Source organism: Macaca mulatta, chromosome 7 (assembly GCF_049350105.2).
Source record: "Macaca mulatta isolate MMU2019108-1 chromosome 7, T2T-MMU8v2.0, whole genome shotgun sequence".
In the NCBI taxonomy this organism is placed as follows: domain Eukaryota; kingdom Metazoa; phylum Chordata; class Mammalia; order Primates; family Cercopithecidae; genus Macaca; species Macaca mulatta.
In genome coordinates, this window is record NC_133412.1 from 31,929,837 (window position 1) to 31,944,933 (window position 15,097).

The 15,097-nt window shown below is 36.0% G+C and overlaps 1 protein-coding gene across 1 annotated transcript in view; it reads left to right on the top strand.

Moving 5' to 3' along the window:
- The window catches only part of UNC13C (unc-13 homolog C), a 653,225-nt gene extending 639,730 nt beyond the window's left edge, over positions 1 to 13,495 (top strand). The window contains exons 30-32 of the mRNA XM_015142282.3: positions 7,323 to 7,415; positions 8,725 to 8,884; positions 11,713 to 13,495. Coding sequence (XP_014997768.3) covers positions 7,323 to 7,415; positions 8,725 to 8,884; positions 11,713 to 11,998 — 539 coding nt within the window. The 3' untranslated portion in view covers positions 11,999 to 13,495. The remainder of the gene's footprint in view (positions 1 to 7,322; positions 7,416 to 8,724; positions 8,885 to 11,712) is intronic.
- The last annotated feature ends 1,602 nt before the right edge of the window (positions 13,496 to 15,097 follow it).

Consider the following 15,097-nt stretch of genomic DNA (forward strand, 5'->3'; position numbering starts at 1 on the left):
CTGTGGAGTTTGTGATATCTACCAGTGTTACAGTCAATGATGCACTGCATTTCAACAGTGGTCCCATAAGATTATAATATCATAGCACAACACGTTTGTGGTAATGATGGTGTAAATAAGCCTGCTGTACTTCCAGTCATAAAGAGTATAGCAATATAATTATGTACAGTTAGAAAAGACTCAAGTTAAAAATTTGAAAAATGATGTTGAGGATTCTGACCCCGTGTAGGCCTGGGCTAACAGTTTAACAACGACAAAAAACTTTTAAGTAAAAAAAATCTTTATAACCTTATTCTGTAATATTTTTTCTATTTTAAAGAAAGATGATGTTTTTATACAGCTTGAGCTATGTGTTTGTGTTTTAAGCTAAGTGTTACTACAAAAGAGTCAAAAGGTTAAAAAATTAGTTTACAAAGTAAAAGGTTACAGAAAGGTTAGTTTATTATTGAAGATCTTTTATAATGTAGCCTAAGTGTCTAGAGAGGCTGCAGGGTGTCCAATAATGTCTTAGGTCTTGATATTCACTCATCACTCACGCATTGACTCACCCAGGGCAACTTCCAATGCCACAAGCCCCATTCATGGTAAGAGCTCAATTTAGGTGTCTTGTTTTTACGTTTGTTTTATACTGTGCCTTCTCTATGTCTAGCTATGTTAGATACACAAATACGGGTATTACAACTGCCTACACTATTCAGTACAGGAACATACTGTAAAGGTTTGTAGCCTAGGAACAATAAGCTGTACCCTACCATTTAGAAGTCCCATAGGGTATACCACCTAGGTTTGTATAAGCACACTCAATGATGTTCGCACAATGAAGAAATCACCTAACACGTTTTTCAGAATTTATAGCCGTCATTAAGTGACAAGTGACTGTAGAGTTTAGTATATAATAAGTGAAAATGCAAAATAAATGATAGAAAATGTTAAGATATCTAGGTGCTATATAAGTAATTTTTTAAATCTTTTGTTCCATGTCCTGTCTTTTAGTGTAGCAATGTTTTAAATGCCATTAAAACTAAACCAGGCCAAAGTTTGCTTTTTCCTCTTTGATGTTAAAAAGAAAAAAAAAAGTGGAGGGGCAGGAGAGAGGGATATGGGGGGAAGTTGTTCAATGAGCATCAAAGCACAGTATATACAATACATTATAAGTCAGAGATCTGAAGTCAAATCTCAGCTTTGCTGTTTATTGACTTTAACAGGTAACTAATATCTGAATCTCAGTATTAGCATCTGTGAAACATATACAATACCTTTCAGGATCTTACACCTAAAGCAGTTAGCACAATGCCTGGCATTCATAGGTAATAAAAAATTGTAGCCATTATTGTTATCACTGCCGTGAATTCCTCCAAATATTTATTAAATAACATGGAAATAATGAGCAAAGACTAGGGAAGACAGCACTGTAAGGGATGAGAGAGGAAAAAGAGCTTAAGTCATTGTCCATTTATTCATCATCTACCATCTTGGATGATGCCTAATGACTTAGAGAACTGAATGTGGAGGGAAGTCATTCCAATCCAGAGTCCTGGACCTGACAATGGAGGAGCTATGGGGCAGATGAGCCTAATATTTAATTGTGATACTGCCAGAGTGGTTGACCTTCATAAATAATCTACCTCCTTGTTTTGTGGGGCCAGATTCAAATTTCTTTGTCAGAAACTTAAGCAATTGGTTAACCTATAGGGGTCATTTGAGAAGCTGTGATGTGTTTTCTATATCATGTTTCATAGGTCATTACCAATTAAAAGCATTCTATGAGTAGTCATTATTAAATGTGTGAGACTGTTGATGCATACTAAAATTATGGTAGGTGAGAGATTCCATTAAGGTGCTTATTAATCCCATGGTATAACAACAGTAAGCAGGAATTTGTAATCCTCAAAAGCTGCTGTTCTGAAGAGAAGTTCAAATAAAGCAGACAATGAGTTATTTGAGTTTCCTTCCCTGTGTCAGTGTGTACTCAAAAAGGCACTATTCATTCTTGAAGTATTCATGACTTAATAATGTTAGTGACAAAGGGCACGTTGTAGACACACAGATGGTGACTTCAGATGTGGTCTAATCCCTATGGATTTAGAATAAGCAAGACTATATAATAGGCATAGCTTCTCATTAAAATTTTCTGAATTGCTCACTAAAACTTTGTTGAATAAAGGGTATGATGTTAGATTATTTCCATATTCAAATCCATAGGAAATGGAAATATAGGCTGCTTTTTTGGGCAAAGAACTAGTCGATTGAGATATCTTGTGTTCAAAATGCTTTGGTTCAATTTCATTTTTACCCTGGGATAGACAATTGACCAATTTCACTGTACACATCATATTCAAGGATGTAGTAAAGCAAATCTTCCAAATGTGAGGTAAAATATATTGCACAATGTAACACACATGTGACTGAATTAAGCAGCTTTTAGAGTTTCAGTATTAAAAGGATTAAACGAATCAATGGAAGTACATGTATATGTCTTTTCACAGTAATACAGGAATATGAAAATAATGGGACATAAACTGCAAAGGAATCCTGATAACATATGGAAAAACTTAAAATTCTACTGACTTTTAAAAAGATTTTGTCAAAAAACCTCTTACGTCAATTATAAATGTACAGGGAAATTTAAAATACAGGAAAAATATTTGTTTAGTACATTGAGAATTAAAGTGTTTTATTGTAAAAGTCTTATTATTATTATTATTATTATACTTTAAGTTCTAGGGTACATGTGCATAACGTGCAGGTTTGTTACATATGTATACTTGTGCCATGTTGGTGTGCTGTACCCATCACTCGTCAGCACCCATCAACTCGTTATTACATCAGGTATAACTCCCAATGTAATCCCTCCCCCCTCCCCATGATAGGCCCCGGTGTGTGATGTTCCCCTTCCCCAGTCCAAGTGATCTCATTGTTCAGTTCCCACCTATGAGTGAGAACATGCGGTGTTTGGTTTTCTGTTCTTGTGATAGTTTGCTGAGAATGATGGTTTCCAGCTGCATCCATGTCCCTACAAAGGACACAAACTCATCTTTTTTTATGGCTGCATAGTATTCCATGGTGTATATGTGCCACATTTTCTTAATCCAGTCTGTCACTGATGGACATTTGGGTTGATTCCAAGTCTTTGCCATTGTGAATAGTGCCGCAATAAACACACGTGTGCATGTGTCTTTATAGCAGCATGATTTATAATCCTTTGGGTATATACCCAGTAATGGGATGGCTGGGTCATATGGTACATCTAGTTCTAGATCCTTGAGGAATCGCCATACTGTTTTCCATAATGGTTGAACTAGTTTACAATCCCACCAACAGTGTAAAAGTGTTCCTATTTCTCCACATCCTCTCCAGCACCTGTTGTTTCCTGACTTTTTAATGATTGCCATTCTAACTGGTGTGAGATGGTATCTCATTGTGGTTTTGATGTGCATTTCTCTGATGGCCAGTGATGATGAGCATTTTTTCATATGTCTGTTGGCTGCATGAATGTCTTCTTTTGAGAAATGTCTGTTCATATCCTTTGCCCACTTTTGGATGGGGTTGTTTTTTCTTGTAAATTTGTTTGAGTTCTTTGTAGGTTCTGGATATTAGCCCTTTGTCAGATGAGTAGATTGCAAAAATGTTCTCCCATTATGTAGGTTGCCTGTTCACTCTGATGGTAGTTTCTTTTGCTGTGCAGAAGCTCTTTAGTTTAATGAGATCCCATTTGTCAATTTTGGCTTTTGCTGCCGTTGCTTTTGGTGTTTTAGACATGAAGTCTTTGCCCATGCCTATGTCCTGAATGGTACTACCTAGGTTTTCCCCTAGGGTTTTTATGGTATTAGGTCTAACATTTAAGTCTCGAATCCATCTTGAATTAATTTTCGTATAAGGAGTAAGGAAAGGATCCAGTTTCAGTTTTCTACTTATGGCTAGCCAATTTTCCCAGCACCATTTATTAAATAGGGAATCCTTTCCCCATTTCTTGTTTCTCTCAGGTTTGTCAAAGATCAGATGGCTGTAGATGTGTGGTATTATTTCTGAGGACTCTGTTCTGTTCCATTAGTAAAAGTCTTTTTAACAGTAGTTTGAACAGTGTTTGCCTTTTTCTTCTCGTCGTATAGTAAGGGATGAACAGCTTTTCTATGCGTTGGAAATAGATCCAAACTTAGGACTATGACAATCCACCAGCATTGTAATCCTTTCAGCTTTTTATGTCATCGCCTATCTGAGAGTTCCCTAAATGTGAGCTTTTCTCCATGTAAATTTTGCTCAGATGTCTGTATCTTTCTCCTCACTTATGCCAATAAGCCCAACTTCAGTAATCTGCTTGGATGCTTATCTAGAATCTTTCCAACGGCAGTAGTGTCAACATTCCAAGGGTCAGTAATTGCTTAGATTAACTCATTTGCATTGTATGCATGTTTCACTCTAGCATTATCGCTTTTCCTTTCTTTGCTGAGCTTTCATCTTTCTGGGCCAACTCCATCTTTTGATTATCCAGGTTTGTAAAATAATTGCATGGGTTTACAACTGGGAAACAAAGTGGCCACACTTTGGTCACTGTGTACCTGTTCACACACAGACAACAATCACCTACTTTGAAAGATGAGACTGGTCACTAATGATAGGTGTCTGCTATCCACATAGTGATTAAGTGGACTACATAATTAGCTTGTGAATTTGTCCTTTATGCAATTACACACATTTAATACACCATGGTAACTGAAATTTGAACCGGTCAGAGGGATACTAATGTTGCTTAAACTGTGGAAGCAACTACTGTCAGACTGTTTAATCAACAAATATTTAATTGTCCATGTAATGCACATCAAAGTGTTGCATGAATGAGAAGTATCGATTATTAATAATAAAGGCGTTCTGTTATGGAATACAACTAAGGAGAAAAATCTGCATAATTAACTATAATACTAGCTATAGCATGAGTACTAGACAGCGGTATAAACATAGGGCCATGAAAGCAGAATCGTGTAGTTCCAAAGTGAAAATTCTAAATAGCATGACTATTAAGCAATAAGAGCAATGATAATCAATACTTTCTAGCCCATTGTTTCTAACCCAGACTTTTCAGAAAATTTATGTTCTGCATTGCACTTTAGGGTTGTACTACCTTACACAGCCAGTTCTCAAGATTGTATTTGATCTTATTGAAGAGTAAATTTTGTCTTAGAAAAGGAAATATTTATTTTGAGAAACTAGTAAATGTTTCCACCCAGGAGGTTTCAGAAAAGTATTCAGGCACTGCTGAGTACATAAGCAAGATTTTTAAATCCTCTGCCCCTGACATCAATGCAACCCTCAATATCTTATTAGAAAACACACACACAGGTAGGGTATATAAATGGAAGACCGCAGATAAGCAATTTGAGAAAGGAAAAACTTACACTGTATACGTTTAGCGTCCCTTCTCTTAAAGGTTTTAGGCACATTTCTTCAGATGTTACTTGTCTTAAAACAGCTAAGTCTTCCTTCATAACTAAGGACACCAAACCGAAACTCATATTGCCCTACTTAGAATGTTATGGGCAGGTGCAGCATTTTCAGATCTCACAATCCAGGTTCATACTGTATTAGTTACTCGTGCTGCTAGAAAATTACTCATTTCTTAAGGTTTTGTTCCGCTCACATTGAAGCTTTGGCTCAAAGCTCTATTCTCGGCTGGGCACGGCAGCTCATGCCCACAATTCCAGCACTTTGGGAGGCCCAGGCGTGCTGGCGCACACTTCTAGTTGCAGGTACTTGGGAAGCTGAGGTGGGAGAATCACCTGAGCCCTACAAATCGAGCCTGGAGTGTGCTATGATTACACCACTGCACTCCAGCTTGAGCAATAGAGCAAGAGCCTGTCTCAAAAAAAAAAAAAAAAAGAAACCTGTCTCCCAAAAGCAGGCTATAATCGTGACTTCAGTAGTACAAAAGATAAAGGTATGACCTCTTTCTCCTGGTGGTAGTCTCCCTGGCATGGGGGAGGAAGGAAAGAAAAAAGATGACTCCATTTGTACTTCAGTGGTGACCTTTAGTGGTGAGGGGTCATTGTCTATTTGGTTAGTGTGAAGGGTTGTTCTAAAATTCTTATGTCCAAAGCGACCACTTTCTATCTTCCAGTCCTTTTATCATCAAAATTGCTGTGCCAAAGAGAGAGGCCCTTGTGGTGAACTGGCTCATCTCAGCAGGTTCCCTTTGAAAGGTTCTGGCCCAAATCCTGATGATTCTCTCAAGATAGAAACTGAAAGTCTTTCGGAATCTTTGGCTCTGGGCTTTCAGCATTAGCCTTCATTTTTATGAAATAAGATCTGTATTAATCTAATATATTGCAAATGAGATTGCAAAAGTTACAATTTCTATGGGTAGAAATTAAAATTGCACATAACTTTGACAAAAATACTATGCTTTTAAAAACTATACTGTAGATAAACTTGTAGCATAATAATTATAGTTTATAATAAGGAATTAAAAACAATTGAAATATGGTTACATTATATATTCATGTAATGGATTAAATGTCAAACATTAATGTTTTGTTTTCCAAGTATGTAGTCATTGAACATTTACCACTGAACTGGAACGACCTCCATGATAAATTTCTACATTAAAAGATAAAGGCCTGGTAACAAATAGAGCATGTGCTTCAGTTTGGGGAAAAAGTTGTATGTTCATAAGTGATATGTTAATGCGAACATAGTAAGAGGTTGGTATTATCCTCATTTAAGAAATAGGATCATAGAAGCAGTGGTGGCTTACTGTGATTTGAACTCACGTTTATCTGAACCCAAATCACAGGCCCTTTCCAATACAGTAAGTTTAACCCCTGACTAATCTTTCCCAGGATAGAGTTGACTTTTTAAAATGCTATTGGTAGACCCTGCAAATACATTACAACAACTTATTTACATGTGGGTCTCCCCTGGCCAACTATGAGTTTCCTGAAGGTAGGTACCCTACAAAGCTACCTTTCTGTTCCCAGTGCTCTGGTATAGCACATTGTAGAAAAGTTCTTAAAGTAATAAAAAGCAATGGTGCATCCTTGTGTGTAAGCAATGAATATAACTTCATTAAGCGGCTAGGAAATCAACTGAAGTTCTTTGATCCATCAAAGCAGTAACAGAATGTCTTAGGATTTCTGCAGACCAAATGAAATTTTAGTTCAGTGGGGTAATTATTACATCTAAGCCTCAAACTTACCTATCAAACCTAAGTGAATATTATGCTATGAATGAACAATTCATTTCCAGTAATTTTATGTCTCATGCATAGAATGAAATTGTCCATTATTAACTAGTCTGAAAGTTCAGGCCAGTAAACCTCTGCTTGTTTTCAGGTCTTTCCTCCAAAGATGCCGTGGGTCAGATATCTGTTCATGTGGACATCACAGCCACCCCTGGAACGAGCGATCATAAAGTCACTGTAAAAGGTACGCTTCAGGTCTAGATACATCAAAACAGCAATGCATCTTCTCTTGCATTTTTAAGTTTTATAAAATATGCATAATTATTTTAGGGCATGCTCAAAATTTCCTAATGAAACCCAAGCTTTTGATTTAAAATAGACAAATATCAGTGGCACTAATATTTAGCATGCATTATTCAAAACACATAAATACACTGATTAAACATCCAAACTAACTTTATCAGATATTTATTTTGTGGTTGGTGCCATGATATTCATTGAAAACTTGTACTTTAAATATTAAGTCAGTATGTTCTTAACTATTCACAAAACCTACTTCTTTTTCTATGATTTCCAACAATTGGCTTACAGTTTTTTATAATGAGTGGCTCGATTTGTTGGTTTTATATTGTAAAAGCAGCCTGAATGCAGGGGTAATTTAAAAGATGAAATTAAAGGATTAACATTTTGTTCACAATGCACTCGTTCTATTTTTATATTAGTCACTTCGAGCAAAACCAGGGTTGCCCAATATATTTCAGAATTATATTACACATTGTATCCTTACATCATGAAAGTAAAATATTTTACAAAAGATTATGTACAGTACTATATACTGTCAATTTCCTTAAATATTTTTGAAAAATGTGTTGCCAACATGTGAAAGTTTAATGAATCTTTTGCAGTAGTGATTTTAATTAGAAGACTTCGCTTGAGGATGAGCAAAGGGATTTACACATGAGAATGTTCATTTAGTAATTTTTTTATGATGACTGAAATTTAAAAACAGTTATAATATCTAACAAGTGACTGGCTTAATATAGGATGAAATAGCCACAGAGCAAAATATTAGTAGCAATTGAAAAAATATATAATGAATTAGAAATAGACTTAAAAAAATAAAACTATAAGATTGCAACATATTATAATATCATTTTGTATATAAAGTAACTAAATATTGAAAGCATACAATCCAAAATATTGTCATTGACTGGTAAATTTATAGATTTTATCTATTTCCTGATGAGCATATCTTAATTTTCAATATGAACAACACCATGTTTTTACAAGAGGAGCAGAGCGGTAACTTTTCATTAGTAACAGATGTCATTTTAATTGCAGCTAACTTTTCACCAGTCACACAGCTTGAAGCTGAAAAGCTCCATCAAGTGTGCATTCCAGAAAGAAAATTGTGTTTTATTGGAGTCCAGTGTCTTGTCATTGGGGTTAGGGCAGTATTATTAACTTGTGACTTCATAAATCACTTTTTAAAATGCACTCTAAATTTCCACACATTTGTTTGCTAAAATGTGATACTTCCTTTCCTCTTTTAGTGATTGCCATTAATGACCTAAACTGGCAGACCACAGCCATGTTCCGCCCCTTTGTGGAAGTTTGTATACTGGGACCAAACCTTGGAGACAAGAAGAGAAAGCAAGGCACAAAAACAAAAAGCAACACGTGGTCACCAAAATACAATGAAACATTTCAGTTGTAAGTCACAAACCCACCTTACTTATTCCTCTAGGCAATAGTTATTGTACAGCTGACCTTACTGAGGGATTCGGAGTGGGAAGGGCTAAGGAAAATGAAGAAGGCTCTGTTTTTAGTTCCCTTCGATTCATTCGATATCTGTTCAGTGCCTACCATGTATCACCCAATGTTATAGTCTTTAGGTGTATGTATCATAGTAGGTGTCTGAATAAATCTTTTGCAGTACACTCATGTAAGTTACTTTCTACAGATGAGGAATGTATGACACAATCACAAAATATTTGTCATACGGCATTAAATACTATATGCGGAAGTATGCGGTAAGTGCTATGACTAGCTGCTTTGCCTGGGAGGTCAGGGAAGCCTCTCTGAGCATGTGACTTTTAAACTGAAACCTGTACAAATAAAAAGTCAACCAGACATGGGAAAGCAGAACATTTCAGACCAAGTGAAATAGCCAGTACAATGACTCTAAGGCAAGAACAAGTCGGGGATATTTAACAAGCAGCACGTCATAGATAAAGGAGTGAGATCCAGTTACTTTGGAGAGGAGGTCAAGGTACAGATTCCATGTCACGCAGGGCTATGCAATTCTAAATTCAATAGGTGGTCCACTGAAGGGTTTTCAAATGAAGAGATGAACAATATGATTTACATCTTTGTTTCTTGTGTACAGAAATAATTATATGGTGGCAAGACCAAATATGTAAAGGTCAGTTAGAAGGCTATTGCAATAGTCCAGGCAATAGCTATTAGTGACTAACCAGATCGTAGTAGGGAAATAGATTTACATCTTTGTTTCTTGTGTACAGAAATAATTATATGGTGGCAAGACCAAATATGTAAAGGTCAGTTAGAAGGCTATTGCAATAGTCCAGGCAATAGCTATTAGTGACTAACCAGATCGTAGTAGGGAAATAGATGGGGAAGATTCTCTATCATGTGTGGAAAGTAGATTCTTGCCATAGGCTAGAGGTAGAACATGAAAGAGAAATTCCCAAGAACGCTCAACTTAGAGTAAATCAAAATGAGCTTACTTACAAAGGAATTCACAAAGGGGTTAAGTGTAGTGAAATTTCAGTAATAATGGGACCTGGGGCTAATAGTAACCAGACCATTACCATGCTTATGCCTGAAAAGAGTAAAGAGTCATTACTAAAATTAGGAAAGTGAAAACTTGATGTATACTCAGCCCTCAGCTGCCTTGAAAGCGGCAGTGACATTCTATGGAGGGCAACAGCCTACTGGAGGCAGCCTCACAGGCAAAGAGCCAGGGAAATAAAGACTCTGACTTTACTCTCCTCACTGCCAGTCTCTTCATGGGGTTCCCTTTTGGCCAAAATCTACTGGAAGCAAGAAGAAACCCTACTGAGGCAGTCCCAACAGATGAGTTTTCCTATTGCAAACAGCAAAAAGTAGGATGCATCCACAGGGGGCAAGTGGGAGATACCTGGCACTGAATGAAATCAAGGATGACCCCTAATTTTTGCCATAAGTAGTTGGGAAGATAGTAATTTACCAAGATGGAAGATGATAAAAATGTTTTAAATCTATTAATTTGGAGATGGCTGTTAGACTCTCAAGGGATGTCATTTAATTCAAGAAATACTCTAACCTAGGAATGGATACATAGAGAAGTTACAAGGCCTAGGACAAAGCCCTAAGGATTTACACGCCAAAACAGTCCCTTACAGGTTTTTTGTTCATGATTTCCTGTAGTCGTTTCAGCACTCTGCTCTGAATATTTCATCCTCTTATCACTTAATAAAACTGAAGTATCCTACTCTCTCAAAAGGGTCCTAATAGATCACATTTCCCGCTAATAAACCAGCTTACAACATTTCACTATCTACTTCTCCACCTTACACAAAAACCTGGACCCAACTAAAGTTTCTTGTTAGTAAAGGCAGCATTTTGAATTCAAGAGATCTGGTTCCCATCATATTTTGCTCTTCTACTCTTACCCCTAGGCTTCCATTTTCTTTCACATTATTTCAGATACTCCCTAAAGCACAAAGTTTAGTTACCAGTGTTTCGTTACCAGTGTTTCCTGGAAATGACAGTTTGACTCTGCAAAATGTTTCATCAGAAAAAAGTCACCTGTAAAAGGAAGGGATTTGGAAGCTGGTACTGCTGAGGGCTAGATGTACAGTCATTAGAAAGTCAAGAATATGAAAAAGAATGAACACAAATAAGGGGGTGGAGGAAGACTGTCTACTATATCACCACTGAGCCTTCCTTATTATGTTGACTGACAACCTGTCTTAGGTGGCTGTGAGGAGAGGCCACTCACTTGACAGGTCTGTTACCCTAGGAAAGAATTGGCATTGAAAGAATTGGCATTGAATCACCAGGCTCTGCTGGAATTGATTTACCCTGGAGATTTGTATCCAATTTAGCATATTGTGAATAGTGCTTGATGGGCTGTGCAGTGTATTCCCCTGAGAAAAGACTCCTAGCTGTAAGAGCTTATTCAGGATTTGGAGGTAAAGTGATAGTAGTAACTGATATTGACATGGCATAGAAATTCTACCAAGAGGTACCCATTACCCTGGCCTAGCCCCCATGACTCCTGTCCAACTCCACTGTACCTGCAATCAGGAGACACTGCCTCTACTGATTAATTCCCATTTTTTGTCTAGGGGAAAAAGTAATTTTAAAATTAGCCTTCTAAGTCAAATTTAAAGGGTTACAATACACTGATATTCTATTTGCCAACATAATAATCAGATCCAACTGTAAACAATTTTCAGCAGTATTTGAGAACCGTATTGATGCCTAGTGGAAGTAAAATTTTTGCTCAAAATTTGCGTTTTTAATCCACACAGCATTCTGGGAAAGGAAAATCGACCAGGGGCTTATGAACTTCATCTCTCAGTTAAGGATTACTGCTTTGCCAGAGAAGATCGAATTATCGGAATGACAGTCATTCAGCTACAGAACATAGCAGAAAAGGGAAGCTATGGGGCATGGTATCCTCTTCTGAAAAATATCTTTATGGATGAAACTGGTTTGACTATCCTTAGAATACTCTCTCAGAGGACCAGTGATGATGTGGCTAGAGAATTTGTAAGACTTAAATCCGAAACAAGATCTCCTGAAGAGAGTGCTTGAAACAAACACTGCAAGCTAAATTCATAACTATAATTGTTTGACTACTGCATGCATGTGCATATACATGGGAATGTTTATTTCACTACATTTCAATGTTTGCCAGTACTCATGTACGATGTCTACAAGGTATGTAAAAAAAACCTGCTGAACTTTTATATAAATTCTGGTCTTTGGGAAATAAGTGTTCCAATGAAGTGCCAAAATTATGATGTAAAGTGAAATATCAAGAACACCTTTTAACATGTTTATTTTCTTTACCTATTTCACATTCACGAAACATAATTTTAAAAACTAGTCTTTTGGGTTCGCCCATCAGTTGTCTTTGTTAAATTAGTTTATATTGCCCATAGATCAGAAAACATGTATTACTCAATTTCCATTTTATTTACTTACCTCATTATAGATGTCTTACAAATACCCTTTTCTACCATAACTAGAAATGCAGTCACTTCTAGAAAGCATTTGTAATTTTATAGTTGCAGATATATTGTGATTTTTGCATACAAATTAAAATAGAAAAGGTGGGAAATATTTTCTGCTGACCGGTTTCCAACCTTTCTGAAATATCACTGTGAAGAAATGCTGTTAAAGCAGACTTACACAAAGCAATGCTAGAGTTTGTTAACAATGTTTGATATATATTGACAAAAAACTTTGTTCTTTACAACTGCCAAGGTCACATCACATTTGTAAAAATGGTAAGTTAATGCATTTGTCATATACTGTTATGTCTTAGCTTTACCGTATTTCATTCTTTAAAAAGTCATTGGGTTAATGGTTTAGAAATGGGATGGAAGGTTCATTGAAAAATACCTGTAAGTAACTATCTTGTTAATATCTTCCATCTGACAGTTATGACTCTATAATCAGTTCAATGCTTTCTTTTTAAAAATATTCAATGATTAGTATTGAATGCAATATTCCTATATGTTGTACTGATGCCAAAAGTCATGCTTTCATCCATTTAGTGAAAAAATAGTAAAATTAAGTCGGAAGAAATTGCTTACAATTTTGTAATTTGTATTTATACGCCCCAAATGCATCAAATGCAGTAGGAGAATAATATAATACAGCTTGGTACCTAAATATAGCTAAGTTGGTTTTTGAATATAAAAGTTTATGAATATTTGCATTTTCTGTATTTTTAGGATTTGACTTTTTAGAGTCTATGCCAAAATATATGGCTGTAAAACAGTACTTTGTAATTATAACTTATGGTCATAACTGTTAGTGGACTACTTACAGAAGCAAGAGCCTGTTATAATGACTGTACTTTGTGAACAGGCTGATCTGATATGTTAAGTACAGAAGTGCTTAGTATCATGACTGTCAGAACCATTCTGCTACTGAGTGAGTGTGAAATCACAGACCAGTGATGTTGGCTAATTCACGTTAAACTGTTAGGCCATTGCTTTGTTAATGACTTCTCTAAATGCATAGTGTGATGCGATCCTCTGGCATATGCTTTAATAAATGGATGTATATTGAGCACATGCAGCACTGTATTGTATCTTCTGCCTTTTTATTTCATTTTTGCAACATCATCTCATTAGTTAGGAATAAAACCTCCAGGTTCTTTTGACCATATGTAATAGTCTTCTTATCTGGTTCTAACATCTCATTAAAAGTTTAGATGTCAGAATGGCTATTATTAAAAAGTCAGACAATAACAGATGCTGGCAAGGTTGTGAAGAAAAATGTTTGTTTATACACTGCTGGTGGGAGTGTAAATTAGTTCAACTATTTATTATGGAAAGCAGTGTGGCGATTCCTCAAAGAACAAGAAACAGAATTACCATTTGAGTAAGCAATCCCAATACTGAGTACATGGCCAAAGGAATATCAAGCATTCTACCATAAACACATATGCACGTATATGTCCACTGCAGCACTACTCACAATAGCAAACACATGGAACCAACCTAAATGCCATCAACAGTACATCAGATAAAGAAAATGTGGTACCTATCCACTGTGGAATACTATGCAGCCATAAAAAGAATAAGATCATGTCCTTCACAGTGACATGGATGGAACTGGAGGCCATTATCCGAAGCAAACTAACACAGGAATAGAAAATCAAATACTAATCACTTACAAGTGGAAACTAAACGATGAGGACACAAGGACACTAAGGGGGCCACAACAGACACTGTGGCCTACTTGAGGGTAGGAGGAAGGAAAAGATGATAAGAAAAAGTATCTGTCATGTACTAAGCTTACTACCTGGGTGACAAAATAATCTGTACACCAAAACCCCCATGACATACAATTTACCTATATAATAAACCTAGACATGAACCCCTGAATCTAAAACAAAAGTTAAAAAAACAGCTCCAATGTTAAAATTCATTCCACAGGTATTGTGTTCATGGAAACCAGTATATATTGTAATGATGAGGAAAATAAGGAAGAACTAATGTATCTACCTATATATTACTAAATACTGTTTAGCCCCATGCACAAAATTCAACACGCAACATGGTTAAAATCTTACATTGTAAAAGTTTCCATCAATTACTTGAAAAATTCATTCTAGATTTATGTAATAAATATTTTACAGAACATTGACTTAAGCTCTTTAGGAGCACATTAATGTCATAATGCATGATACATTTGAGTAAAAGGCAGTTAGGATTTGCATTGATCACTTTAAATTGAGCAAGGTATTTTTTCCCTGACATGTTTAATGGCATCCAATTATTCTGTTCTTTACAAATGTATACAATATATATCAAAGGCTAATAGTGGCAGGGTGAATTAAGTCTATTTATTACTATCATAAAGTACAGGTACTAATTTTGAAATGATTATAAATTCTGTAGACTCTGTTTTCCTCACAAAGCACAAGTATTCCTGTTGTCTTCAGAACAAAGCCTGTTATATTTACTTATCCAAATTAGTAGTCACCCTAAGGTTTCCAGTGATCTCTGTCAATTGAGTGCTGCACTAATGTGGGTAGCAATTTATTCATCTTATTCTAGATAAAACACACAAAGGCAAAGCTCTGTTACTCGTCTATGGATAAACCTCACATTACAGGTCTTTAAAGATACACATGTAAATCAAATTTAGCAAACACAAAGTATTTAAACCCAG